The sequence below is a fragment of the Ictidomys tridecemlineatus genome, chromosome 11 (genome assembly GCF_052094955.1).
Source record: "Ictidomys tridecemlineatus isolate mIctTri1 chromosome 11, mIctTri1.hap1, whole genome shotgun sequence".
Lineage (NCBI taxonomy): Eukaryota > Metazoa > Chordata > Mammalia > Rodentia > Sciuridae > Ictidomys > Ictidomys tridecemlineatus.
Genome location: NC_135487.1, coordinates 116,650,573 through 116,675,969, shown reverse-complemented (window position 1 = coordinate 116,675,969; position 25,397 = coordinate 116,650,573). Strand labels below are relative to the sequence as shown.

The 25,397-nt window shown below is 41.9% G+C and overlaps 2 protein-coding genes across 3 annotated transcripts in view; one reads left to right on the top strand and one right to left on the bottom strand.

The window, feature by feature from the left end:
• Positions 1–15,463: 15,463 nt before the first annotated feature.
• Positions 15,464–20,690, bottom strand: Mpz (myelin protein zero). The gene is made up of 6 exons (XM_005341855.3): positions 20,562–20,690; positions 17,848–18,014; positions 17,380–17,593; positions 17,026–17,161; positions 16,806–16,866; positions 15,464–16,675 (listed from the first exon to the last, which is right to left on the bottom strand). Exons 1-6 carry the CDS (start codon positions 20,656–20,658, stop codon positions 16,574–16,576), a joined length of 777 nt encoding a protein of 258 aa, XP_005341912.1. The 5' UTR covers positions 20,659–20,690; the 3' UTR covers positions 15,464–16,573.
• Positions 20,691–24,156: 3,466 nt separating this feature from the next.
• The window catches only part of Sdhc (succinate dehydrogenase complex subunit C), a 44,138-nt gene continuing 42,897 nt past the window's right edge, over positions 24,157–25,397 (top strand). The window contains exon 1 of one of the 2 annotated variants that reach the window (XM_005341856.5): positions 24,157–24,296. In XM_005341856.5, coding sequence (XP_005341913.1) covers positions 24,277–24,296 — 20 coding nt within the window. In that variant the 5' untranslated portion in view covers positions 24,157–24,276. The remainder of the gene's footprint in view (positions 24,297–25,397) is intronic. The other variant, XM_021721140.3, reaches the window with a different exon arrangement.

The following is a 25,397-nucleotide window of genomic DNA, read 5'->3' as shown; positions in this document are numbered from 1 at the left end:
TGGATGAGATGAGAATTAACTGGTGCTGTACCTTAGTCTTTGCCTGTGGTCAGACTAAATTGCTCCTTCTTATTAGAGCCTTGGGCTCTTGAGAGTTGGCTGTTGCTAAGGCAAGGATGGAGTTCTCTGTCACCAGCCCCTTTCTATAGTATCTTCTGCTTGCGGGATCTCCACTGACTTGTTCCTTGCCACACTGATCTGGAACATATTGCTGAAATGATTTTTCCCCTCACCATCTCTTGCTCCAAAAAGGTTATGTTTATCCTCATGCATATTTTTAAATTAGGTCCTTAGCAATAAACACATAGTCATTACTTTGGGAAGGATAGTTTTGACCAAAAGAGAGCCTTGGGCATTGTTATGGTTTGGATATGAGGTGTCCTCCAAAAGCTCCCATTTTAATGCAGGAATATTCAGAGGTGAATGACTGAGTCAAGAGAGCTGTAACCTAATCAGTCCATCCTAGTTTGAATGAACTAACTGGGTGGTAACCATAGCATGAAGAGCATGACTGGAGAAGGTGGGTCACTGGGGACGTACCCTGAAAGATGCATCTTCCCTGCGGCCCTTTCTCCTTCCACTCTCTGTCTCCCTGTTTCCTGGCCACCATAACACAAGCAGTGCCCTTTTGCCATGATATCCTGCCTCACCTTGGGCCCAGAGCAAGGGAAGAGGCCTACCATGGACTACACTTTTAAAACCAGGAATCTAAATAAACTTTTCCTCCTCAAAATTGTTCTTGTTTGTTATTTTGGTCACAGAGATGAAAAACTAACTTACACAGGTATCTTTACCAAACTAATGGTAGATCTCAATAACAGTTCTAAAAGCTGATTTCTCTCTGCCAGGCTGCTTATTCCTCCCATGGGTATTCAAATTGAGCCTCTTCTCTGAGCTATGTCCCCAGCCACTGGGATCTCATTCTTGAGGCTCTAGATTCCTGCTTCTCTTCCCTTTAGTATGTATAGCTAAAGAAATGATCCTTGGGTACTAATCACTGGAGAGTTTTTCTTGAGTATTTTATTTTGTGGAATAAAAATGACAAGTCTTTGTGGAATTGTTGATTTCTGTTATAAATAGCTTAGCAGATAAGACATGAAGGGGGGAAAAAAAGGAAGAAAATGAAAAGTAGAGTCAACACTTCTGACACCAAATGTGTGTTGCCAATTGTAAATCCCAGGCTGTGACCTGTACTTCCAACTAATCAGCTGTAAATCAGGGGGTCACAGGACCCCTTGCTCCTGTTGGATAATTTGCTAGAATGGCTCACATTACTCAGGAAAATGTGTTACCTACTTTTACTGATTTATTATAGGGGATACAGCTCAGAAAAAGTCGAATGGAAGAAATACATAGGACAAGGTGTAGGGAGGATGATACGTGAAGCTTTTTATGTCATCTCTGGGGACACCACTCTCTTAGAACATAAGTATGTTCACCAACTTGGAAGCTATCTGAAACCTGAAGTTTATTTTTTACAATTTTTATAAAGGCTTCATTATATAAACATGATTGATTAAGTCACTGGTCATCGGTGATTTGATTTAATCAATCTCCAGCCCTCTCCCTCTGGAGATGGGAGAGGGATTGAAAGTTGAATTTTCTAATCATAAGATTGGTTTTTCTAGCAGTAAGCCTTCCACTCTTCAAGAGTCACCTCACTAGCATATATGTAGTGTGGTCAAGAGGGGTTTATCATGAATAACAGTCATCACTCAAGAAATTCCAAGGGCTTTAGGAGCTCTGTGCCAGAACCTGAGGATGAAGACCAAATATTTCTTAGTCTATCCTAGTATCACATCCAAATAACTGATTACTCTTCTGGTGTATTTTCAACTGTACAGTATAACAGAACTATAGTCCTGACAAAGGCAGAGAAAGTCTGTAGGTCTAAGTAAGTGATATATTTTTAAATGTGTTTCTAAAACCCAAACTTGGAGATGAAGGTTTTGGGTGGAAAATTCAGGTAGTGAAAGGGACAAGGATTCTGCTTCCTAGACAAACTTTCACATCCTACTTTCAGAGACTTGATATTGCTGAATGGAACTCTTGACTTCACCTTCATCTGGCCCCAATGTAGAGTCAGCTTCTTCCACTTCTGTCTTTTCCATTCCTCTTACAATGAAATCCTGCCTTAATATCCTTTTTTTGGGAGTTGCCAGTTGCTCCTTCCTGTCCACCTCTTTGCCTCTCTCTCTCTCCACTCTTCTTCTTGCCCTTGATGAGTTTCTGAAATTGTTGCAGTTGGAAGTAGTTTCTGGAAGCATCTCTGCCCCTGTTATCCTCAGGCTCTGCGAACCAACTCTGACTGTGACACGAGTAGGAGACTGCGGCGAGGTCCTGGAGTCAAGATCGGCCCTGCCCCAGGTAACCATTCCCGGCCAACGATCCGTGTCTTGAAGAAAGAAGCCGCCACACACGAGATGCCTTTTCGAATGCTCGGTTTATTCACGCCAGGTTCATCACATCACACGAGGCACAAGAACAGAGGCTGGCGGGACTCAGTTCGCTCGATGTTGACCCACCGACATAGCGGGTCTGAACTGGCCAAAGAGCTCAGCCTTCCTGGCCTTTAAATACTATAGTTGTTTACAACACTTCAAACCAAAAACATGTTTATTTCATAACTTCTATTTCTTATCCTATCTTAACAGATTGTGTCTATATTGCATCACATCTTGCTTACATCTTGCTTATCTAAACTCTCACCTTTGTTTGTGCTAAATACATCAAAATATGTTTACCTTATATCCTTATCTATTTCACACATTTTTCTAGCTTAGGCACCTTTCTTCATCAAAACATGTTTACTTCAAACTCTCCTGTCCTTTGTTTATTTCAAACTCTCCTGTCATGCTGAGAATCAAATCCAGTGCCTCACACATGCTAGACAAGTGCTGTACCACTGAGCCACAACCCCAGCCACCCCCAGCCCTATTTTGTATTTTATTTAGAGGCAGGTTGTCACTGAGTTGCTTAGCACCTTGCCATTGCTGAAGCCGGCTTTGAATTGCCGATCCTCCTGTCTCCGTCTCCCAAGGCAATGGGATTACAGGCATGTGCCTGTAATTCCTAATTTTGATTATTTTAGAATAAGCAAAGTAATTTAGGCAAATAAGAGATCTGCTTTAAGTTATTCTATACTTAAAGTAATATTAAACAATGTTCATACACTACACATGCTAGAATCAACCTCAGTGTACACACACATGTGCATGTGTGTGGACATCTGCTCAATACTAGACTCCCTACTTCTGGTGAGAAAGCACACACATTTGATTTTGATCACACTGGGTGACAATTTTCTCAGGGGAAAGTTGTGATACCTTTTATATCCTGCACATCAATAACTGGGTGTGAGGAAATCCAGTGAAAATTCTATCTCAGTGGACCCCAGCTCAGGGATAGACACATTCCGAATATAGGTTTTCCCTCCTTGCCCATAAAAGCCAAAAAAGGTCAACACCACTATTTGTGGACTTATAGAATGCCTTATCTGTAGTCATGGCATTCCCCCTATATCATTGTGTTTAATCAAGGAATTTGTTTCACAATAAAGGAGATGCACTAATGAGCTCATGCTCATGGAATTAATTGATCTTAACACATTCCCCATTACTTGGAAGCAGATGCCTATATAAAACTTGGAATGATTTGCTGAACATTCAAAGGACAATACCCTGAAAAAAATGGGGATCTGACTTACAAGATGGCAGTATGTGCTTTGGATGAGAGGTCATTCATAGGGACTTATTTCTCCCACAGCCAGAATATGAGGGTTTAGGAGTTAGGGGGTAGAAGTAGGAGTGGCGCTTTCACTAGCACACTGAATAACCTACTCACAGAGTTTTCATTTCCCAACAACCTCAAGCTCTGTTGGTTTGAAGAACTTAGTCCCCAGGGGCTGAGATTGTGGCTCAGTGATTGTGGCTCGCCTAGCATGTGCAAGGCCCTGGGTTCTATCCTCAGCAGCATGTAAAAATAAATAAATAAAATAAAAATATTGTGTCCAACTACAACAAATAAATAAATATTTTTTTTTTTTTAAAAAAGAAGAACTTAGTCCCTAGAGGGAGATTTATTCCACTGATGAATATGGAAGATAGGACTGCCTGGTCATTTAAGGTTTTATATGCTATTGGGTCATCCTCCTGCCTCAGCCTCACATACCTGTTATCACAGCAACTCAGGAGGCTGAGACAGGAGGATCACAAGTTTGAGGAGAACCTCAACACTTTAGTAAGGCCTTAACCAACTCAGTAAGATTCTGCTTCAAAATAAGAAAATAAATAAATAAATAAAAGGTCTGGGGAATATAGCTAAGTGGTAAAGTACCACTGGGTTCAATGCCCACGACAAAAAAAAGAAAAGAAAAGAAAAAAAAAGATTACTAAGGCTGGTATGTGATTGATCCTGAATAAATGGGGGAAATTGAACTGCTGCTACACAGAGGGGACAAAGAAAGCTATTTCTGGAAACCAGGAGATTTTCTAGAAGTGAAGCTTCAGAGTTCCATGACTAATAATAAAGATTTATGGGCCAGGAGCACTGTCACATGCCTGTAATCTCTGCAATTAGGAGGCCGAGGCAGGAAGATAGTGCCGAGTTTCTGTTCTCGAGACTAAAAGGCTCATGGGCTAACTGGGCTGCACGAAATAACCACACAAGAGACACAAATATCTTTTTCTTTGGGGTCACTGTGACGGCTCCGGAGAAAGAGAGAGGGCAAGAACACACGTTGACTGACCCCTTTTATTGAGGAGAAGCTATTCGAATGAGGCCAGGGGTCAGGTTTCAGGGGGCTGAGTATCTTCATGATGTCCACTGTCAGCAGGTTGACTGACACCTGGGTAGGCCACACCCAAGGGCACAGTAAGAGAAGGGGACACACACAAGGCACTTCCATGGAAGATTCTATCCTAAACATGGCAAGGGGTTATATTACAAAGGAACAGGTGAGCATAGCTTCACCCATGGGGCTATAGCAAGACACACCCATGCATGAGACACCAATACATAAACAAAGATTAATGGGATACAGCAACCTGAAAAAGGGAGGACAATTGAGAGAACTCAGACCTTGAGTCAGAAATGGAAATTCCCTCTCTATAGGTAAAGGACCCTGACCATCTGACATTCTGGCTAGGAGCTGGGGTAGGCGGGGGTGGGGATAAAAAAGGGTTGTGGAAGAAGTTCATAGTCCAATTATAGCTCCTTGACCAGTTGCAGAAATGAAGACTGTAGTAACTTGGTAACTTGGTGTATTTTCCTTCCTTCCTTCCTTCCTTCCTTCCTTCCTTCCTTCCTTCCTTCCTTCCTCCCTCCCTCCCTCCATCCCTCCCTCCCTCCCTTCCTTCTTCTGCAGATTAAACCCATGAGCACTTTACTACTGAACTACATCCCAATCCTTTTTTAATTTTGAGGCAGGGTCTCCCTATATTACTGAATTTAGCCTTGAACTTGTGATCCTCTTGCCTCAGCCTCACAAGTTGCTGGATTTACAGGAGTGGGCCGTGAGCTTTTCCTGTCCAACCATTTCTTAGACATAAGGCAGTGTAGAAAATTCATATGTTGAGTGGTTAGGCAGATAAGAAAGTGAGAGAAGCAAGGATGCCCCACTCCTTCTAAAGGAGAAAAACAATATTCAGCTCCAGGTGACTGTAGCCCAGTGACAATTGTGGCACTAATTTGAATAAACAAACACATTATGTGGGACAATAGTAAAAAGATGGCTTGTTGCAATCTCTGCTTTAAACTAAATTTATGCATTTCTGAAATAGGTAGGAGAAAAAAAAAGGAAGCAAAGGGATAATGTTATTAGAAAGAAGTGGCTGAAACTGTTGAGTTCTGCCGAAAAGAGGAGGAAGATTCAAAAGTGACCATTGAGCCTGGTGTGGCAGTGCAGCTTATAGTCCCAGCTATTTGGGAGACTAAGGCAGGAGTTGTGAAAGTAATAAAGCAGAAAAAAAAGACAAAAAAGACAAGAATTATATATTTTCAAAGCAAGGGTGTGACCCATTGAGCCAACCAGTAGGGTCTGGCTCCTAACAAAGAAAAAGCCTGGGCTTTCTTTATTTATAGAGGTACAGATCAAAGGTGATTGGTAGGTATAAGGTTTCTGGCTGAGAGCTGGGGTGGGCAGGGGTGAGGATCTTGTGTTGGTGCTTGCTTCTTGGTGTGGCAAGGGTCTTGCAATGAACAGGTTATCTGGCAGGATATGCCCATCTCCCAGAAGCTGTTTGATCCTTAAGGTTCTGAGCCAAAACAGGCACCAGCATTATCAGGGCATTCTCCAAAGGGGGATTCCACCCAGGAGTTCCTGAAAAAGTGGACCCCTGCCTTAACGACTCAAACAAACCATAATTTATACATATGGCCTCCAACACGAAAGCTCATCCTTGGTAACTTAGGGGGACCCTATCTCAAAATAAAAAATAAAAAGGGCTGGAGGTATAGCTCAGTGGTAGTTCTGGAGGAAGGAGAGAGTAACCATTGGATTTGGTAAAATGGACATTATTAGTACCTTCTGTTATGGTTTTGATGTCCCCCCCACCCCCACCGCAATGCAACGGTTAATGCAGGAATATTCAGAGATGAAATGATTGGATTATGAGAGCTGTAACCCAAACAGTCCATCCTAGTTTGAATGGATTGATTGAGTGGTAAATGGATAGCTGTAGGCTGGTGGTGTGTGACTGAAAGAGGTAGATCACTGGGGGCTTGCCCTGGAAGAGTGCATCCTCCCTGAGGCTCCTTCTGCCACTCCCTCTCTCTCTCTCTCTGCTTCTGGACTCTTCCCCTCAAACCATCCAACTCCCGACATCATGAACTGAGTCTGGGGCCCTTTCCTCACGAAGTTGTGCCTTATCTTGGCCCCAGAGCCATGGATTCAGCTGTCTCTGGACTGAGACCTCTGGAACCGTGAGCTCCAAATAAATTTTTCCTCCTCTAAATTGTTCTTGTTGGGTATTTTGGTCACAGTGATGCAAAAGCGAGTTAAATACCTTTTGACAAGAGCAGTTTTAGTGGATTGATAGGGATAGAGGCATGATTGGACTGGTTGATTTCTGGGTCTTTCTTTCTAAATTTATTTTTGTTTTTTGTTGTACTGGGCAATAAACCCAGGGATACTCTACCACTGAGCTCCAAGCCCAGCTCTTTTTATTTTTAATTTTAGGGCACAGACCTGGGGAATTCCCCATTCTGGCTTTGAATTTGTGAGCCTCCTCCTTCAACCTTCCAGGGACCAGGATTACAGGCATGCTACTGCACCTGGCTGATTTTCTGTCTTTCTTAAAGACTTTTCCCCGTTAGAAATTAAATAAATATTCTTATTTATTTTAAATGTTTGTAATTTTTTTAACATTTAGGTCTTATTTTTGTATATGGTGTGGAATTAAAATCTTACTTCGTTTTCTTCCAGGCATATAAATCAATTGTGCTGGTATCTTTTATTAAATAATCCATTTGAGCCCAATATGTCATCTTGCCCCTGTGTTCTTGGCTACTTGGGGGGTTAAGACAAGAGAATTGCTTGAGCCCAGGAATTCAAGAATAACCTATTTATCACTGAACTGTAATGCTGTTTTTATACTATAATATACTCTACATTCATTTGCCTGTTTTTAGATGCTGTATTCTGTTTTACTTATATATGCATCTAAACCTGTTTGTATCAGGTAGCTTTACAGCACTTCTTAATATGTGTTAAGATGCACCTCTCTGTCTGAGCTGCCACGTAGGAGCTGAGCACCCCCTAGCTTTGAGTGATGGAAATGTGGAGACTGGCTTCCCTAACCTGGAAGCAGGTGGATCCCCATCTCTGCTCAGCAGAGGAGCAAGCTTTGGGAGTGGGCGGTACCCAATGGGAGTGGGCTGCCCCTTGTAACATTACTCCTCTGCTTTATATGAATGCAATGTTCATTCAAACACTCCCCAGTAAAACCAGGGTTCCAGGAGTGTCCCTTTTCCTTTCTTGCCTGACTTGCCCATTTTGTGGGAGGTGGGTCAGAGGAGTCACCGCAGAACCCAAAGAAAAAGGTATTTTCTGTGTCTTTGTGTGATTATTTCATGCCAGCCCAGTTCACCTGAAGTGACTCTGACTGATTTAGTCGTATATCAAGACACTTCTCATTATTTTTCTTGTTCAGAATGTTCCCAGAAACCCTTGCATATTTATTCATTCATATGGATTTTAAAACAGTTAGTTACATTTCTAAAATTATTTTATTGGGATTTCCAGCGGATTATTATATGTTATTGGTGGAAGACAATTTTATTTTATTCAGTCTTCCTTAAGATTGTAGAAGAATCCGGGTGTGGTGGCCCACGCCTGTAATGCCAGCAATGTGGGAGGCAGAGGCAGGAGGATCATAAGTTCAAAGCCAGTCTCAGCAATTTATCGAGGTGCTAAGCAACTCAGGGAGACCCTATCTCTAATAAAATACAAAATAGGGCTGGGAAGTGGCTCACTGGTTGAGTGCCCCTGAGTTCAATCCCTGGTTACCCGCCATCCCCGGAAAAAAAGAAAGAATGTAGAATGAAACATTTTTTTGTTGTTGTTGTTTATTCAGATTCTAAACCCTTTTATAAATGTTGTAACTTTCTTTTTTTTAAAATTATGTATTTTATTTTTTATTCTGACTTGTTATATATAACAACGGAATGTATTACAATTCATATTACATATATACAGCACAATTTTTCATATCTCTGGCTGTATACAAAATATATTCATTCACACCATTTGTGCCTTCATACATGTACTTTGTTTTTTTTTTTTTTTTTTTAATAAGTTTACCTTTATTAACATCTTGAAATTATTATTTTTTTTTAGAGAGAGAGAGAGAGAGAATTTTAATATTTTATTTTTTAGTTTTCGGCGGACACAACATCTTTGTTGGTATGTGGAGCTGAGGATCGAACCCGGGCCGCACGCATGCCAGGCCAGCGCGCTACCGCTTGAGCCACATCCCCAGCCCCCATACATGTACTTTGGATAATGATGTCCATCACATTCCACCATCATTTCTAACCTCATGCCCCCTCCTTCGCCTCCCACCCCTTTGCCCTATCTAGAGTTCGTCTATTCCTCCCATGCTCCCCCTCCTACCCTACTATGAAACAGCTTGATGCTGGTTGTTTTAATGAATCATCATAATAGCCATTATTTATCAGGTGGTTAGTATGTGCCTAATCCTGTTAAAACACTTTATGAACTAGATTTCTTTTAAAAGTCATGTTTGTTGAGATATAAATTAGATATGGTACAATTTGCCTATTTAGTTTTATAGTTATATAAATTTTGATAATACAAATATAAAAAAATATATAGTATATAGTACTACCATCAAGATACAGACTGTTACCGTGTTCTCCTTTAATTCTTTTTTTAAACAAATAGAAAAATTAATTTTAATATAGTTCCATTTAACCCAATGGATTACCAACATAATTTGCAAAGAAAATAATTGTTAGTTGTGGAGAGCCATTTTCACACGTGATTGGGCAGCTGCCGGTTTGGGTGTGAGGCGCTCTGGCTAAACTGTATCAGAGCTTTCCTGACCCTCTCCTGGTGTGAGAGCCTGTCCGTGTGGGGGTGTGACTGACCACTGACCCCAGGGGCCAATCACTGACCCTGACCTTGGAGTGCGGCCCCCCTCAACCTTCATTGGATGGAATTCTCCCCTGAATTTCTTTTTTTTAAATTTTTTTATTGTTGGTAGTTCAAAACATTACACAGTTCCCCTGAATTTCTTGTTCCCCAATAAAAGACTACTCCCTGGCGTGCTCTCTCTCTCTCTCTCCTGCTAGCCCTGAATAATCCCTGCTGCCTTACCGGGTAGTTCGAGGTGTGAGTCAGAGGGAGAGCCTTCTCCGACCTGGTCATAGAAAAAGGTAACTGAGTCTGTGTGTTTACTTTGATCTCACTAGCTAACTTTTATGCCAAGAACCTCTTTAATGAAACCAGTGCGCTGGTCGCATGGTGGAAGTTAGTAAGATAGTTCATGTTCATTTTCTTTGTCCTAGTAATTCTTTGGAATCTAATGTCTCTTTAACACATAGCACACCTCAATTCAGACTAGACACATTTCAAATACTCAGTGGCCTCATGTAACCACTGGCTGTCATATTGGCTCCTTTTCCATCTTTCACCTTTTGATGAGACATATGCTGTAGGCTGCATGGTAAGTCACCTTGTTATGTGGTTTCTTGTTGCATTCCATCAGAAAGGGACACCAAAGAGATGAACTTAGAATATACAAGAGTAGAGTGAGGTGTTCTATTTCTCCCTGTGAGACTCTAATAGACTGTGGGTTGGTTTCTTCATGCTTTTGGTGGGAATAACTTCAGTTAGGTCACCTTCTCCTACAAGGTTTTCATAATGGCTCTCTCTTCTTTCACCTCCTACCTCTCCAAGTTTATGGAAGGAAAGGGGCTTCATAAAATTTGTTAGTTTTTCCCTCGACCTTGCCCTTACCTTTGTGAATACCTTATTAAACAATTTTTATTCTGATTGATCTTTTTTCATCTTGGAATCTTGAATAATGGATTTTCAATTATAGGAGAGTAAAATATACCTCATCTCATATCACAGGTAATGTATTCACACATACCAGATTAATTTTATATTAAAATATAACATAAAATGCTAAAACTTTTAAAGAACATATTTGTGTAACTTTGTGAAGAGAAATGGAAAACAAAAATTACAAAATAAACAAAAATCTGAAAAATAAGATGATATTGTAGTTAAAATTTTTATGTGTAAAAATTTATCAAAATGAGTTGAAAGAGACATGAATTGTATCACCAGTCATTTTTGATATTTAGCTTGACTTGGTTTCTCCTTTGGTTGGCTTTCCTTTTATTGTAGTTCTTTCCTTTGCAAATTTTCATTGTTGTTTTTCATTCCCTCCTCGTGGAATATTTTGCCAAGAATATGTTCTGTAGTGCAGGCTTTCTTGCTGTAAATTCTTTTAGCTTTTGTTTATCATGGAATGTTTTTATTTCATCATCAAATTTGAAGCTTAATTTTGCTGGATATAAGATACTTGGTTGGCATTCATTATATTTTAGAGCTTGGTATATGTTGTTCCAGGATCTCCTAGTTTTGAGATTCTGTGTTGAAAAATCTGCTGAGATCTGAATTGTTCTTCCCTTTATAGGTAATCTGATTTTTCTCTCTGCAGCCTTTAAAATTCTATCCTTATTTTGTATGCTAGAAATTTTCATTATAATGTGTCTTGGTGTAGATCTATTGTAATTTTGTACATTTCATGTCCAATAGGCCTCTTGTATTTGATTTTCCAGTTCATTCTTCATGCTTGAGAATTTTTTTGCTATTATTTCATTGAAGAGATTGTGCATTCCTTTGGTTTGAATCTCTGAACCTTCCTCTATCCCAACAAATCTTAAATTTGGTCTTTTCAGTATCTCTTATCTCTTTCTTTTTTTTTTTTTTTTATATTCCTGATTCTTTTTTTTTTTTTTTTAGAGAGAGTGAGAGAGAGGGGGGGACAGAGAGAGAGAGAGAGAGAATTTTAACATTTATTTATTTTTTCTTGGTTCTCGGCGGACACAACATCTTTGTTGGTATGTGGTGCTGCTGAGGATCGAACCCGGGCCGCACGCATGCTAGGCGAGCGCGCTACCGCTTGAGCCACATCCCCAGCCCCTCTTATCTCTTTCTTGAAGTAATCTCTTACAACTTGTATTTGTTCTCTTTTTGTTGGAGTGACCGATTTTTGCCCGGGTATTCTCACTTAGGTTGTTCTTTAATTCCCAAATCATTTTACTTATGTATATTCTGAACTCCTTCTCTGACATTTAATCTACTTCCCTATCTATCTATTCTATTGTTGTATATCTTGGTTTGTTTGGGGCACTTTTCTCCCTTGTTTTTTCATGATGTCTATGAGTCTTCCTCTTTTGCAGTGTAGATCCGAGATATTACAGCTTCTGTCCTGTTGTCTTATAGTGTTCCTATGGGTTACCAATAGCTCACTTTTAAGGGAGAGATCAATATTACAGCACTCAGTGTACCCAACATGCAGCCATATATGAGTTAGCTTCTATTTTTACATTTACAGTTTTGTCACTATAATCAGAAATGATGAGTTCGGTTATCTTCTACCTTATAATCAATAGGTTTGCGTAATGGTTTACAGTTTCTAAAGGTAGACGGGGGTCCTGAGGAGTTGGCTGAGATGTTTAGGAGGTAGGATGTGAGAATATGGAGGTATTAGATTATATGACTAGTGAGAGGATAATCATAAGAAGCTGGCTGTTAGTAGGAGAAACAAGAGATAGGCAACCCCATGCAAGACTCCCTGTTACTTCAGCAACAGGATAACTGTTGCACCCCTAGTAGAGAACCCTCTGGTGCAGCCAGGCCACAGGGACCTTGATGATGTCTTACCAGGTCCTTATTGTTGTCCCTTGATAGAAGCCACAATATCCAAGTTTCATGGCCGTGGCAGCCTCAAGCCTATATGTACCTTGATGTTGGGCTGTGGAGCCATGCTTTGGTGAATAAGGAACCCAAGCACAGGGTGGCTCACTGCATATCTCCAGGCACAGGGAGGGCAGGCTCTCCCTCCGGAACTGCAGGCCACGGTGTGGCCTAAATATTATAATTTTCTTCATACAAGTTATATTATAGATTGCAATACATTTATCTTATAATCACATTACCAAATTGACTTATTAGTTCAGTAACTTTCTAGTTAAGTCTTATGGATTTCCTAGGAATGCAACTATCTGCAAATAAAGATAGTTTTTTTTCTTTCTTCTAATATATAGAGAGGTTTCTTATTCTTGACTTATTATGTCAACTAAATTCTTTGAAAATGGTGTTGAGTACTTTTAGAGATAATGAATAAACTGTCTTGTTTTCTATATTAATGACAAAGAGGTATAGTGTTTTACATGATATTTCCTTCTTTCTTTCTTTCTTTCTTTCTTTCTTTCTTTCTTTCTTTCTTTCTTTCTTTCTTTCTTTCTTTCTTTCTTTCTTTTTTCTTTTCAGTACTAGGAATTGAATCCAGGAACATTCTATCACTGAACTACATTCCCCATGCATTTTTATTTTTTTTATTTAAAGAGAGGGTCTCATCAAGTTGCCCAGGCTGGACTTGAACTCATGATTCTCCTGCCTCAGTCTCTTGAGTAGCTGGCATTACAGGTATGTACCACTGCACCTGGCCCACAAATTACTTTATGCTTTTTTTTTTTCAGAGCCTTGTGAATACTAAGCTACCACTGAGCTACACCCTAGCCCTCTTATGGTATAGACATATTCTTTCATTCCCAGGATTAATTCTTCATGGTCATAATTTATTATTTTATTAACTTGTAGGATTCTATTTGGTAATATTTTATTGAAATGTTTTTATGTATATTCATAAATGTATTATAATTTTTGTCTTTTTATTTTGAATTTACATTAAAAAGCTTTAAATTATTCTCAGAGTACTCAAATGTCTGGTCAAAATTTATGATATTATTATTATTATTATTAATAATATTTTATTTATTTGTTTTATTTGGTACTGGGGATTGAACCCAGGGCACTTTACCACTGAGCTACATCTTCAGCCCTTTTTATTTTTTATTTTGAGACAGGGCCTTGCTAAGTTGCTGAAGCTGGTTTGAACCTGGGATCCCCCTGCCTTGGCCTCCAGAGCTGCTGGAATTTCAGGCATATGCCACCATGCCTAGATAAATTTTGTTATTTATGATGCACTGAGGATCATAAATGATTTGTTTAAAAGTAGCAATTTGATGGAATTCAAACTATCCCATATAATATTGCTATTTTCCTTTATGTGACTCACTATTCTAGGCTCTACTTAATGCTTCATTGCAGAAGAGAGAAAGATATGGTTTACATTGTGGAAAATGGGAAGTAGTCCTGAATAAGCCCATAAAGTATGGAATGATTGTGAAAACACATAATGGAAAGTTTGCAAAATACTGTTCCAGGGTACCAGAAATCCTGATGGAATCAGAAATATTCAACAATTGGGTAAACTGAGCTGGTAAAATGCAGGTGCTGATAATTTTTAGAACAAAAGTGTAATGAAATGTGATACTCTGGGCTATGCTATATATCAGAACTGACCCAAAGTTTAATTTGACTCTCATAACAGCTCTGGAAACTCAAAAGGGTACTCAGCTACAACTATTAGATGAATAATGAACATTTTAGTATCTTCACTAATAACAAATCTTTAACTTAGATATTCCTAACTTTATTGATTTTGACTGTTTTCTCCTCCCCCATCCAAAAGTTTTCCAGAATCCATTTTATATTAGAATTAATTCAGATAAATGTTTCTTTTAAAATCAGTGAAAATAGCTGGGTGCAGCAGTGCATGCCTATAACACCAGCCACTTGGGAGGCTGAGGCAGGAGGATCATGAGTTCAAAGCCAGCCTCAGCAATTTATTGAGGCCCTGAGAAACTTAGTGAGATTCCTGTCTCAAAATAAAGACTAAAATGAGCTAGGGATGTGGTTCAGTGGTCAAGCACCTCTGGGTTCAATCCCCAGTATAAAAAATTAAATTAAAAATAAAATAAAAGTAGTGAAAGATACCCCCAAATAAACAGTAGCACTATGGGTTTTTGGCAAAGCTGGTGTTAATCACATCTTTTGAGTCTTAATAAGGAGAAGAAATGGCTTTTGAGAGCCTTGTTTTTTGACACAAAGCAAAGACGATGCATATATGGTCTTCACAATCATTTAAAGATTCAAGGATATTAATTATGAACCTAAATTTACATACCAGCAAACTAGCTAATGAGATATTAATATTATAGCGAAAATAGTTTACCAACAAAACAAATGTGGGTTTTTGTAGAGATCTGTGCTAGTTTATAAAATGTACTTATTTAAGCAAGAGCTAGAAACACCTTTAAAGAACTCATCCTCAATATCTTAGTTGTATATCAATTTATAATTTACCAAGATTTCCATATATAGGATGGGTTCTCACAACATCCTTGGGCATTAAGCAGAGTGGATATCACGATCTTAGTTGTTGACAAATGCATAAACAAGCTTTCCAAAGTTAGATAAATTAAAATGAAATGCAAAGATGTTGTGTCTGCCGAAAACTAAAAAATAAATATTAAAAAAATAAAATAAAATAAAATGCAATCCTGGATCTCACAGCTAGAGTGGCTGGGATATTTTAGAATCTGAATCTTGGTTAGTGTATTTTCACTTATGTAAAAACAAAGCCTGACCCAGCTTAGCACATAGTACAAGCTTTTTGGGTATTTGTTGAACGTCCCAATGTGTCTTGTGAGCTTTTTCAGAATTCTTCCCACTATACAATACCACAAGACCAAACTCAACAACTAATGTTGATGAGGCAGAATCATAGGATGTTGGGGATGAGAGAAGGGGCAGGGATTATTCCCAGGAGAACTAGGAATTCAAGAGGGAGCCAGAAACTTCTGGAAATGTCAGTGTTTATTAAACATTTAAGGACATTTGGAGTTTTGAAAAGCAATATACAGAATGTAGAAAATTCCTAAGAATTCCCTATAGCTGGGAGAGCAGCCTCTTCCTTTTTCCCCCTACTTCCCATTTGTTTTTTTCCTGCTTTCTATTTGATTGTTTAAAGCCATTTCTTAAGGCTCATTTGCCCCCCTCCTCCACCCCTGACCTTTGAGGATCCTTTCTCTCTCCCCTCATCCTTCTCCAAGTTCTTGAGTCCTAGAACAGTGCTCCAAAGTGATCAGGAAGTATCAAGCTGAGGTCTGAGGATCAGGGGCCCCTCTGTTTAATGGGGTTGGGGGCCTGAAAAAGCCACATGACGTCATCGGTCCTCAGTCATGGGGGTAAGGGCAGAGCATGGGCACAGGTAAACAAACAAGCAAACAAAGGATTAAAAAATAAAAAATAATCAACAACCTAAATAAACCCTGAAGGAGAGTCTGACCGGGGTGATCTGAGTGTTAACAGGACAGATAATGGAGCTGGGTCACTTGTTGTAGGGGAGGGAGGGAGGGGCGGGAAAGGAAAGAGCCAGACGGGTCAGGCTAGGGTGCAAGGGATGGAAGAACAGGTGGCCTGGAATTGAGGCAGGGGCTATCAAGTTCCCTTTCTTCTCAGTGCCTGAGGGACAGACACCAAACACACAGCCCTTGGGGCAGGTGAGGGGTATGATTAGTCCCTGGGATCCCAGAAAGTCAGGGGGTGAGGGGGGGCAATACAAGTGTTTGGGAATGAATTTTAGAATGAAACTTACATCTCAAAGGGAGGTGAGGGCAGGGCAGGGCAGGGCTGGGGAGCAAGGGAGGAAAGCACCTAGACGGGGGATAAGAGGAGCCTAGGTCCCCCTGCTCTGGCAGGGTCTGGGGGCGGTGATCACTTGTCCGAGTCCAGGCCCATCATATTCTTGAGGGCGTTCTTGAGGCTGGTTCTGCTGGGGGACTTGACAGCAGGTCGGAGCTCCGAGCTCTGCTCATCCTTTCGTAGCTCCATCTCGATGACCACCACCTGAGAACCTTTAGCGGACTCTGCCCCTGACCCCCGATCCCCCGCCCGGCCCGCTAACCGCTATTTCTTATCCTTGCGAGACTCCCCCAGCCCTTTAGACTTCTTTTCACTGGCAGCTTTGGTGCTTCGGCTGTGGTCCAGCATGGCATACAGCACTGGCGTCTGTGGGGGAGGGATGCTCACATCAGTCACAAATTCTGTGGGGCTTGACTGTTCCCATCCCGCCCCTCACGGCTGCCCTGCGACTCCCAGGTCTCCTCCCCAGCTTGTCCAAGTTCCAAGTCCCGCTAACCTGCCGCCCGCGCTTCGACGAGTCCTTGGAAGGCTTGTGCAATTTCCCCTTCTCCATGGCACTGCAGGAAAAGGGGTTGCTGTGGGTTTGGTCTCTCCCAAAACCTTTGCAGAGCCAGTCGCAGCTTTCTCTTTCCTTTGGCCCTCTTACCTACTGAAGTGGTCTCCACCAAGACGGGAAATAGTGGATTAAGGGTGGGGAGTCGGGCTCCGCCCCTTACCTGAGCCTCCTCTGCAGGGCCGCTTGTCTGCGTAGCCAACAGTACCGAACCAGGTAGAAAAGCAGCAGTAGCAACAGCACCACCCCAAGGACGCCCCCAATCACAGCTCCTAGCACGACCCCGTACCTAGTTGGCACTAGGAAGAGAAGGGAAAAGAAGTGGGGAAATGAACCCGGATCTCTGTCTCTGATCCATTGACCCACTTCTATTCCCAGACGTTAGGGATATAGGACTCCTAACCAAGGCTGCCTCCTGCCCTCCCTCCCAAAGCCTAAACATCGTTGGGTGGGGCTTTTTGCCTCTTTCCCCAGTCTATCAGTCTCCCTCCTCCCCTTTCTGAACTCCTTGTCGCACCTTTTTCGAAGACATAGAGTGTGACCTGAGAGGTCTTGCCCACTATGTCTGGTGGGTTTTTGACATCACAAGTGAAAGTGCCGTTGTCACTGTAGTCAAGGTTGTGTATGACAATGGAGCCATCCTTCCATCGAGGGTCCCCTACCCACTGGATACGCTCTTTGAAGGTCCCCACTTCATCGATATAGGGTTGTCCTTTGGCATAATGGAAGATCTATGAGGAATGAGGGGAAGCATGTAAGAGAACCCTAGTGAGAACAAAGCTGTCAAAGCTTGGCACCCGGGGGTAGGGCCAGGGATTCTGGCCTGTAAAGGGTAGTGCTGTGGGTGGCAAAAATGCAACTTACTTGTCAAAGTTGGGGTTATGGCTTATAAAGGATTTTTCCTTCCTTAGCTCAAGTTCTCTTTTCTGTTGATTTTTGAGGCACCCTTTCTATTATCCAGCCCCAGTATCCCCCAGGCACTCACCGAAATGGCATCTCGGCCCCCTTCGGGCTGGTAGCGCCAAGTGAAAGAGATGTCATCTGAGACCCACTCACTGGACCAGAAGGAGCAGTGCAGGGTCACTCGGGAGCCCACAGCACCATAGACTTCCCTGTCTGTGTAAACCACAATGGCCTGGGCAGGGCACAGCACTGCAAGCACAGAGGGGAAATCAGAAAGGCATGTGGCCCAGTAAAGGCTATGGAGGATGTGAGACCAAAGTGCAATCAAGGATTGAGTCAAAGAAATAATAAAATTTTGAGGCCTGAACCTCTCTGGACTAACTGAATTGATGAGCGTAAATGTTATGTCTGTTCAAGCTCTCTGTATGTAGTAACAGATTGTCTTGGGGACTTCCAGAAGATGGGCTGTTTTCAAGTTTCACTTTCCCTTTGATAAAATATCTCTCTCTGTACTGGGGATAGAACCTAGAGTTATATCCTGGATCTTTTAATTAATCAAGTAAAATTTTGAGACAAGATCTCACTAAATTGCTGAGGCTGGCCTGAAACTTGCAATCCTCATGCCTCAGCCTCCTGAGTCACTGGGATTACAGGAATGCACCACTACACCTGGTAGTATCCAAGTCTTAAGTTATCCCTTAGATGCAGAGTTTTAAAGTTTTTATAAATTATATAGGTAACATAAATTGTATTCTTTTTATATAGTATCCAAGCAATACAGATAAAGTTGGTTTCCTTTCACACTCACTCCAACCAATTCTTGTAGTCCCCTTGCAGAACCACAGTTACCATTTAATGTGTATGCTTTTCTGGTTGTCAAACTCAATAAACTCAAGATATACTTGTACTTATAAGAAATGGATAAGTTTGCTTGTGGAGCTTTTTTATATACATTGCATAACATTCTCTGCCACCCCTCCTCTTGGTATTGGGAATTGACTTGGAATTGAACCCTAGGGTACTCTACCATTAAGCCACATCCCTTGCCCTTTTTATTTTTCAGTTTGAGGTAGAGTTTCCATAAATTGTCCAGGCTGGCCTCTAACTTGCAGTTGTCCTGCCTCGGCCTCCTGAGTTGCTGGGATTACAGATATGCACCACTACACCCGTCTTGACATCAATCTTATTTTCAACAGATGTACTGTATTTTACAGTATAGCAAACTCAAATTTCTTGCCCTTCCGCCCCACCAAATGGAGAGAACTAGAGAATATAGGTCTTCCGTGGCATGACAATCCTCACTACTGAATTCCTGGTTGCCATACAACTTGTTTTTGACTGGGGAGCCCGGGAGAGAAGGACTCATACTCTTCTCAGGGGAAGTTGATACAGAGAAAGATCCCAAGCTCAGAGTTCAAATGACATTGCATGGGAGCCTCTGTGGTTTAATCATCCTCATTCCTCTTTGGCCGCCTAGCCTAGTGCCACCCGCAAGACTCACCCACACAAGAAAGGCCATTCCAGGGAGACTATGTGTGGGGGCTGGCCCTAGATGGGGTCCACTGTAGACCCTTTTGTTCTGTGGGGGGAGGAGGAGGAGGCAACCAAACAAAGACCCATTATCTGGCCAATATTGGGGAATTCTACAGCCCCCACTCCCACCCCATTGTCCTGAATCTCCCACCTCAGCATCAATATTATTTACTCACCTCCTGGGACTTCCTTCTTACAGCCTTCTTGGGAATCACAAGGTAACAAGGGAGGTTATTCTTTGGATCTAACTTCTATTCCTCCTGTTATAATACCAATCATTGCCCTTCTCAGTTCAGCTCAATGGTTCTATGAATGGGACAGACGTTGGGACTGAACTCACCCTCCCTCCTGTACTCCAAGATTACCTTTCCCCATTTCTCTCATCACTCCCTTCTCTAACTCCTTATCCTTAATATTTTCTCAGGGTATCCAGAACAGTTCAATATAGCGCGTAAGAGTCTAGGTTCTGGGTTTAGGATTCAAGGACCTGACAGCAGAGAACCTTGGGCTTTGTAGTTTACTTCCCTCCCCTGCTGACTTCTCCCTCACCCTCATCCCAGCTTGCCTACTGACACCCATGGCACCAGGACTCAGGGTAGTTTGGAGAAGGAAAGGATCCATTCAGTCCACTGTTTTGACTTTCTCTTGCTTATCTAATACTTGTCAGAGGGCAAGGAATGGATGGGCCAACAAATGAGGGAAGACAGATTTAGAGGGACAAGATCTTGGGATCTCATAGAAACTTCCTTCTATTCCATCCACTCACTTAATAGATGAGGAGCCACAGAGAGAATGTGAGGCTCCAAGAAAACAAAAACTGTAAGGAGCTAAGGCCACAACTTCAGGCTCCCTCCTTAGATTATACTCCCTGACTTTTCATTTCTGGAAAACTAAAGTTGGGTACCTCTTGCCCTATTAGGGGATGAGTGGGGAATAGAAGCCAGTGTTTGATCCTGTTTCTTCCCAAACTCTAACACCAATTCCTATCAGGTTCTCAGCATGGTTCTGGGGGTATGTTACTGGTTTCCAACCTGGGTCCAGCCATGCCCACTCTAAATGCTGTTCAAACTTTCTTTTACCATCTCCCTTCTCAGAAGATCTTTCCTGACTCCCTCCAAATAATATATATTTTTCTCTGAATACAATACCACCTTCCTGCTTTTGCTCACTGGTTTTTGGCAATAAGGGGTACCACAAAGGCAGTGGGGGGATGCTGAAACCAGCTGAGTTGCAAGGTACCTAGACTGGGGTGGCTCCACTTACCCAAAGAAGAGAAGAGCAGCACAGCCAGGATAGGGCTGGGACTAGATGAGGGAGCCCCAGGAGCCATAGCTGGGGCAGGGGCTAGGGCCCGGAGCATCTGTGGGGTGAAGAGAGTGGGGGACAAGGAACTGAGCGGGGGGTTCCTGGAACCCGCTTAAAATCCCCTGGGGCCCCAGCATGAGGGGGCTGTCCTGAGTCAGTAACCAATTACGGCTTGGCATGTGCAGTTGAGAGGTGGTGGTGGGGGGACAGGGTGCAGAGAGCAGAAGGGGCATTGTATACTCTGGGTGGAGGGATGGGGGGGACACATACCACCCCACACACAGAGCGCTTTGTGTCTTCTGGCCTTCCCCTGCCCCAGGCTGGAATGTTGGGAGGGAGGTGAAGGAGAGGGACAGAAAAAGGGACACAAACACACTTCTCTGAGGGATAGTTAGGCAGAGAAACCTAAATCCAAAGACCATGAAATGTGATTTCTCCTTAGCCTCCTTGCCTGACGGGAGGCCCCTGAGAGTCCTAGAAGCTATAAGCAATTTCCCCCCAGAGAACTCTGAAAACAGGATATCTTTTGTTATTTTTTAAAAAATATTTATTTTTAGTTGTAGACGGACACAATACCTTTATTTTATTTATTTATTTTTATGTGGTGCTGTGGATCAAACCCAGTGTCTCACATGTGCTAGGCAAGTGCTCTACCACTGAGCTACAGCCCCAACTCTCTTGTTATCTTGATTACGATAGGTTGCATTATAGATTTCTTGAGATGACCAGGTTCTTTGGGAATATCCCCCACCCCACAATGTTCCTGCATCCTGGGAGATTCTTCCCAGAGAGAAACTTGACTGAGAAATTTCAAGGGAAGAAATCCTAGACCTTTCCCTCTCTGTTAAGAAGTTCTTTGATGACTTATGCTGCAGTTTAAGTTCATTTCAATTTAGAGCAAGACAACAAAATTGTACTGAATGCTATATGTAAAGTATGAACATGCAGGCAATAGAAAGAGGAATAAAAATTACGACCCTCCTGAAAGTTCAAAATTTAGTTTGGAGGAAGAGGGAGAGAGGATCAGAAAACAAACCCATCAACAACCAATTACAATAAACCATGATGCTTGCTTTAGTAATGAACAAAGAGCTGGGAATACAACAGAGCACATACACAGCTATAACATTATGAAGGTTAAGTTATGTGAGAGATTAAACACAAAAATAAACTGCATTTAATAAATAAAGTTCAGAGGAAGAGGCAGTCAGGTCTAAGAGGTAATGTTAGATATAGATCAACCTTGAAGGATGAGTGACATTTTGAAAATAAGGAAAGAGCAGAGAGAGTGACCAGATAGATAGAACAACAAAATTAAGTACAAAAATGTGAGAAAATGTGTTTTGTGCATGCATTTTTGTGCGTGTGTGAGCTGGACAGGTTTGTGATGTACTGGGGATACTTAGGGAAGATCTTGAGCCATCCACTTTAATTTGGGGGAAGTTGAAGGGAAAATAAATCTGAACAGAAAAGTTGAAGCCTTTTCCTAAGGAGCCTTAAATGATAGCTCAAAGAGGGTGGATTTAATCTGATGCATTTTACCCATTTCTTTAAGATTTTGGGGTGGAATTAGGGATGCGAATAGGACTTGGTGACTCAGGAGGCTGAGGCAGGAGGATTGCAAGTCTGAGGCCAGCCTCAGGAACTTAGGGAAATCCTGTTTCAAAATTAAGAATAAAAAGGACTGGGGATGTATCTCAGTAGTAAAGCACCCCAATACCTACATAAATAATAAATAAGTAAAAGACCTTTTAAAATATTTTTAGGTACAGATGGACACAATACCTTTATTTATTTATTTTTATGTGGTACTGAAGGTTGAACTCAGTGTCTCACCTGTGCTAGGCAAGTGCTCTACCACTGATCTACAACCCCAGTCCTAAACTGCACAGGTAAAATCATCATCAACAAATGTTGCAATTCTTACCTTTCCCAGCTATAAACAATCACTTTCTTCCTATCTAGTCACCACTTTTAGTTATATCTGTTTTTTGTGTTGACTACTTTCTTTGTTGTATTTCTTCAGGGATCTTGCTAAGGTTATAAATTTGTTGAGGACAATATATGTCTGTGTCTTTGAATCTCCTGTAGTAGTTTTCAGAGACTGTGGCAGAAACTCAACAGCTCATACATATTAAATAAAATTTCTTAAAAAGCTAAGTAAAACTAGCCCAGTGGTTCAAAACCAGTCTCAGCAACTTAGTGAAGACCTAAGCAACTTAGCAAGACTCTGTCTCAAAATAAAAAATAAAAAGGGTTGGGGATGTGGCTCAGCAATTAAACGCTTCTCGGTTCAATCCCCAGTACAAAAAACAAACAAACAAACAACAAACACACAAACAAAAAGAAAAAAATAAACCCAAAAACAAAAAAACCCAAACAACAACAACAACAGGCTAAGTGCAAGAGACCTTCGTTTATTTGCTAATGTGATACTCCTGAAGGCCAAAGGAGTATCAATGACTGGAAGTTCAATAGCAGAACAACTTTGTAATGATTAAGCTGTTTACTACCACAGGATGAGTTCCAGCAGTCTAGAAGATCAGCTGTTAGGGATGCTTCAGAAGTGATTTTTGCACTTGGTAGAAGGTTGGATTATAGAGTCTTTAAGGTCCCTTCCAATCCTAAAAAATCTATAATAATGCTTTTTTATTTTTTTTTGCCTAGCATTATAGAAATGCAAAATAGCATTTGGTTCAGAAATAAATGAATTTGTGCTATTTAAATCCTGAAAGTAAAAATTCGGGAGTGCTAAATATAAATGAGATCTGAATATTAATGTGACTTGAACATATTTTACTGTAGAATAGGAGTTCCTCTGGGCTGTGACCTCCACTCCGCCTGTTTCCCTTTCCCTGCAAAAGGGCCAAGAACTTTTGCATTGTTTTATTCCTTTCTCACTTGATTTTTTTTTCTCTCTCCAGTCGTGAATTCTCTGAAATTGATCACCACGCTCGGGTTCCTCAAAACTGTTTATATGCAGTATGTACAAATCAAAGCAGGTTCTCCCCCATATCTCAGGTTCTTCTGATGGTGGGTGTTGCCCACATAGCACTGAAACAAGGAACAAGGGAGCGTTGTCTTTGGCTGGTGGGCGCCTAGCTCAGGCAGCAGCTCAAGCCTAGGAATCCTGAGGCCTGATTAGACGTTCCCCATTCTTGGGTTCCTCATCTTGTTGAGGTGACTGCAAGGTCCTCTCGTGGACCCATCTCACACTCCCCTGAGTGAGTCTCAACCTGTGTATCTATCTGACCAAAACATATTAGAACCAGAAGAAGCCCAAAATATCTTTTTCCCCGTTGTCTCAGCCAACCAACTCTGATATTTTTAGGCTGGCCAGGGAGGGAGGTGGAGTCAAACTCGGACTCCAGTGAAGACTGTGGGCAATTCTTACTGATTGGAAGGGAGATTTAAAAAACAAAATGAACACGTACGCGGGTGGCAGATTCTAAACCCAGCGGAATCTCTGCTGCAGTCCTGGCAAAAACCGTTAGGAAGAGGGGGAGAACAAACTATTTACGAACGTCTGCCACCAAAAGCGCAGAACCTGGAGCAGCGTCGCGGAGCCTTTTAAAGAACTCGGTACCATCACGTGACGACTCTTCGGGGCTTCACCCCCCCCAGCTCAGATGCCCCGCTGCTTGCGTCACTTCCGTCCAGACCGGAACCGAAGATGGCTGTGCTCTTGTTGAGGTGACTTTAGCGCGGGGGTTGGGGAGTCGGTGTCCGCGACCCTTGGGAGACCAGAACGGATCCTTAACGTTTGGCTGACAGCGCTTTACCCTGTGCCTGGGCTGGGAAATGACCCGTGGGTGTGGAGGCCACCGCTCCGGGATCCTAGAGACACCCCCCTCCCCCAGCCGCTTGGGTGCAGCTCGGTAGGGCTTTGAGGTCACTTAACTCCGTACCCAGGAGTGGCGCGGTTCTTGCCCTTTCTACTTTCCTCTGCTTTATTACTTCTCCCCCAGATTACTCTCGTGGCCCCACCCAGAGCCGAGACCCGAAAATATTCTAACTCAGCTGACCATGAGTTTTACAATTTCGAGATCTTATTTAGGGATTGGGCCTCAGGGCGGAGGGAGAGATCTCAGTGTTCTTACTTTTGCTTCTAACTTCTGCAGACACCAGCGATTGCTGGCAATGGGTGACTCTGTCCAGGTTCCCGACAGGCCCCTAGCAGAGGGTGGAAGAAGCCTGGACCTCTACGAGGCCGGCGATTAGCAATAACAACGAGAGGTCCTCTGCTGCACCCTAGGGAGTTCGTTTTTAGTTTATTTTTTTACTTGAGGTTAAAGGGTGATGATCCCAGCTTTTCTCTAAAAGATCAATTCACTATCGGTAGTAATAGCCTAGATTTTCTTCCATTTAGAACTCTCCACTGTTTAGGTCTCATTTTCTACTCCCAAGCCTTTCTAGTCCTTAGCCTCTAACGCCTGTGGATATTCCTGGTACAAATCCCAGTATAATTTTGTGCCAGCCCTATTTTTTGAAACTATTTGTTATGGAAAGTTAGCTTAAATGCTGTTGAGATTTCAATTCCTGATTTCCCCAAATGTCTTCTCATTTCTCTTTCCACTTCAGTCAGGCAATATAAAAATAGGGGATTTTGTTTAGTTTTTCTCTGTGACGAAATTATTCCTCTTGGGAGTTGAGATCAGTTATTTAATCCTTCATTTTCTCTTTGCCTTTTATCTCAGATATGCCCAGGCCAGTCTTGCTGGAGCTCCTTCCTTTTTTCCAGTTGACTTGATCATAATTGAATGACGTTGGATTTTGATATCATATTTTAGTAGA

Bases quoted from the DNA above. Each gene is read 5' to 3' on its own strand.
- Mpz (XM_005341855.3), bottom strand. From the start codon at position 20,658: ATGCTCCGGGCCCTAGCCCCTGCCCCAGCTATGGCTCCTGGGGCTCCC. The intron at 17,594-17,847 runs GTGAGTGCCTGG...CATTCCTCATAG, and splicing joins GGGGCCGAGATGCCATTTCG to ATCTTCCATTATGCCAAAGG. The intron at 16,867-17,025 runs GTAAGGGGCGGA...CTTTTCCTGCAG, and splicing joins GCCCTGCAGAGGAGGCTCAG to TGCCATGGAGAAGGGGAAAT.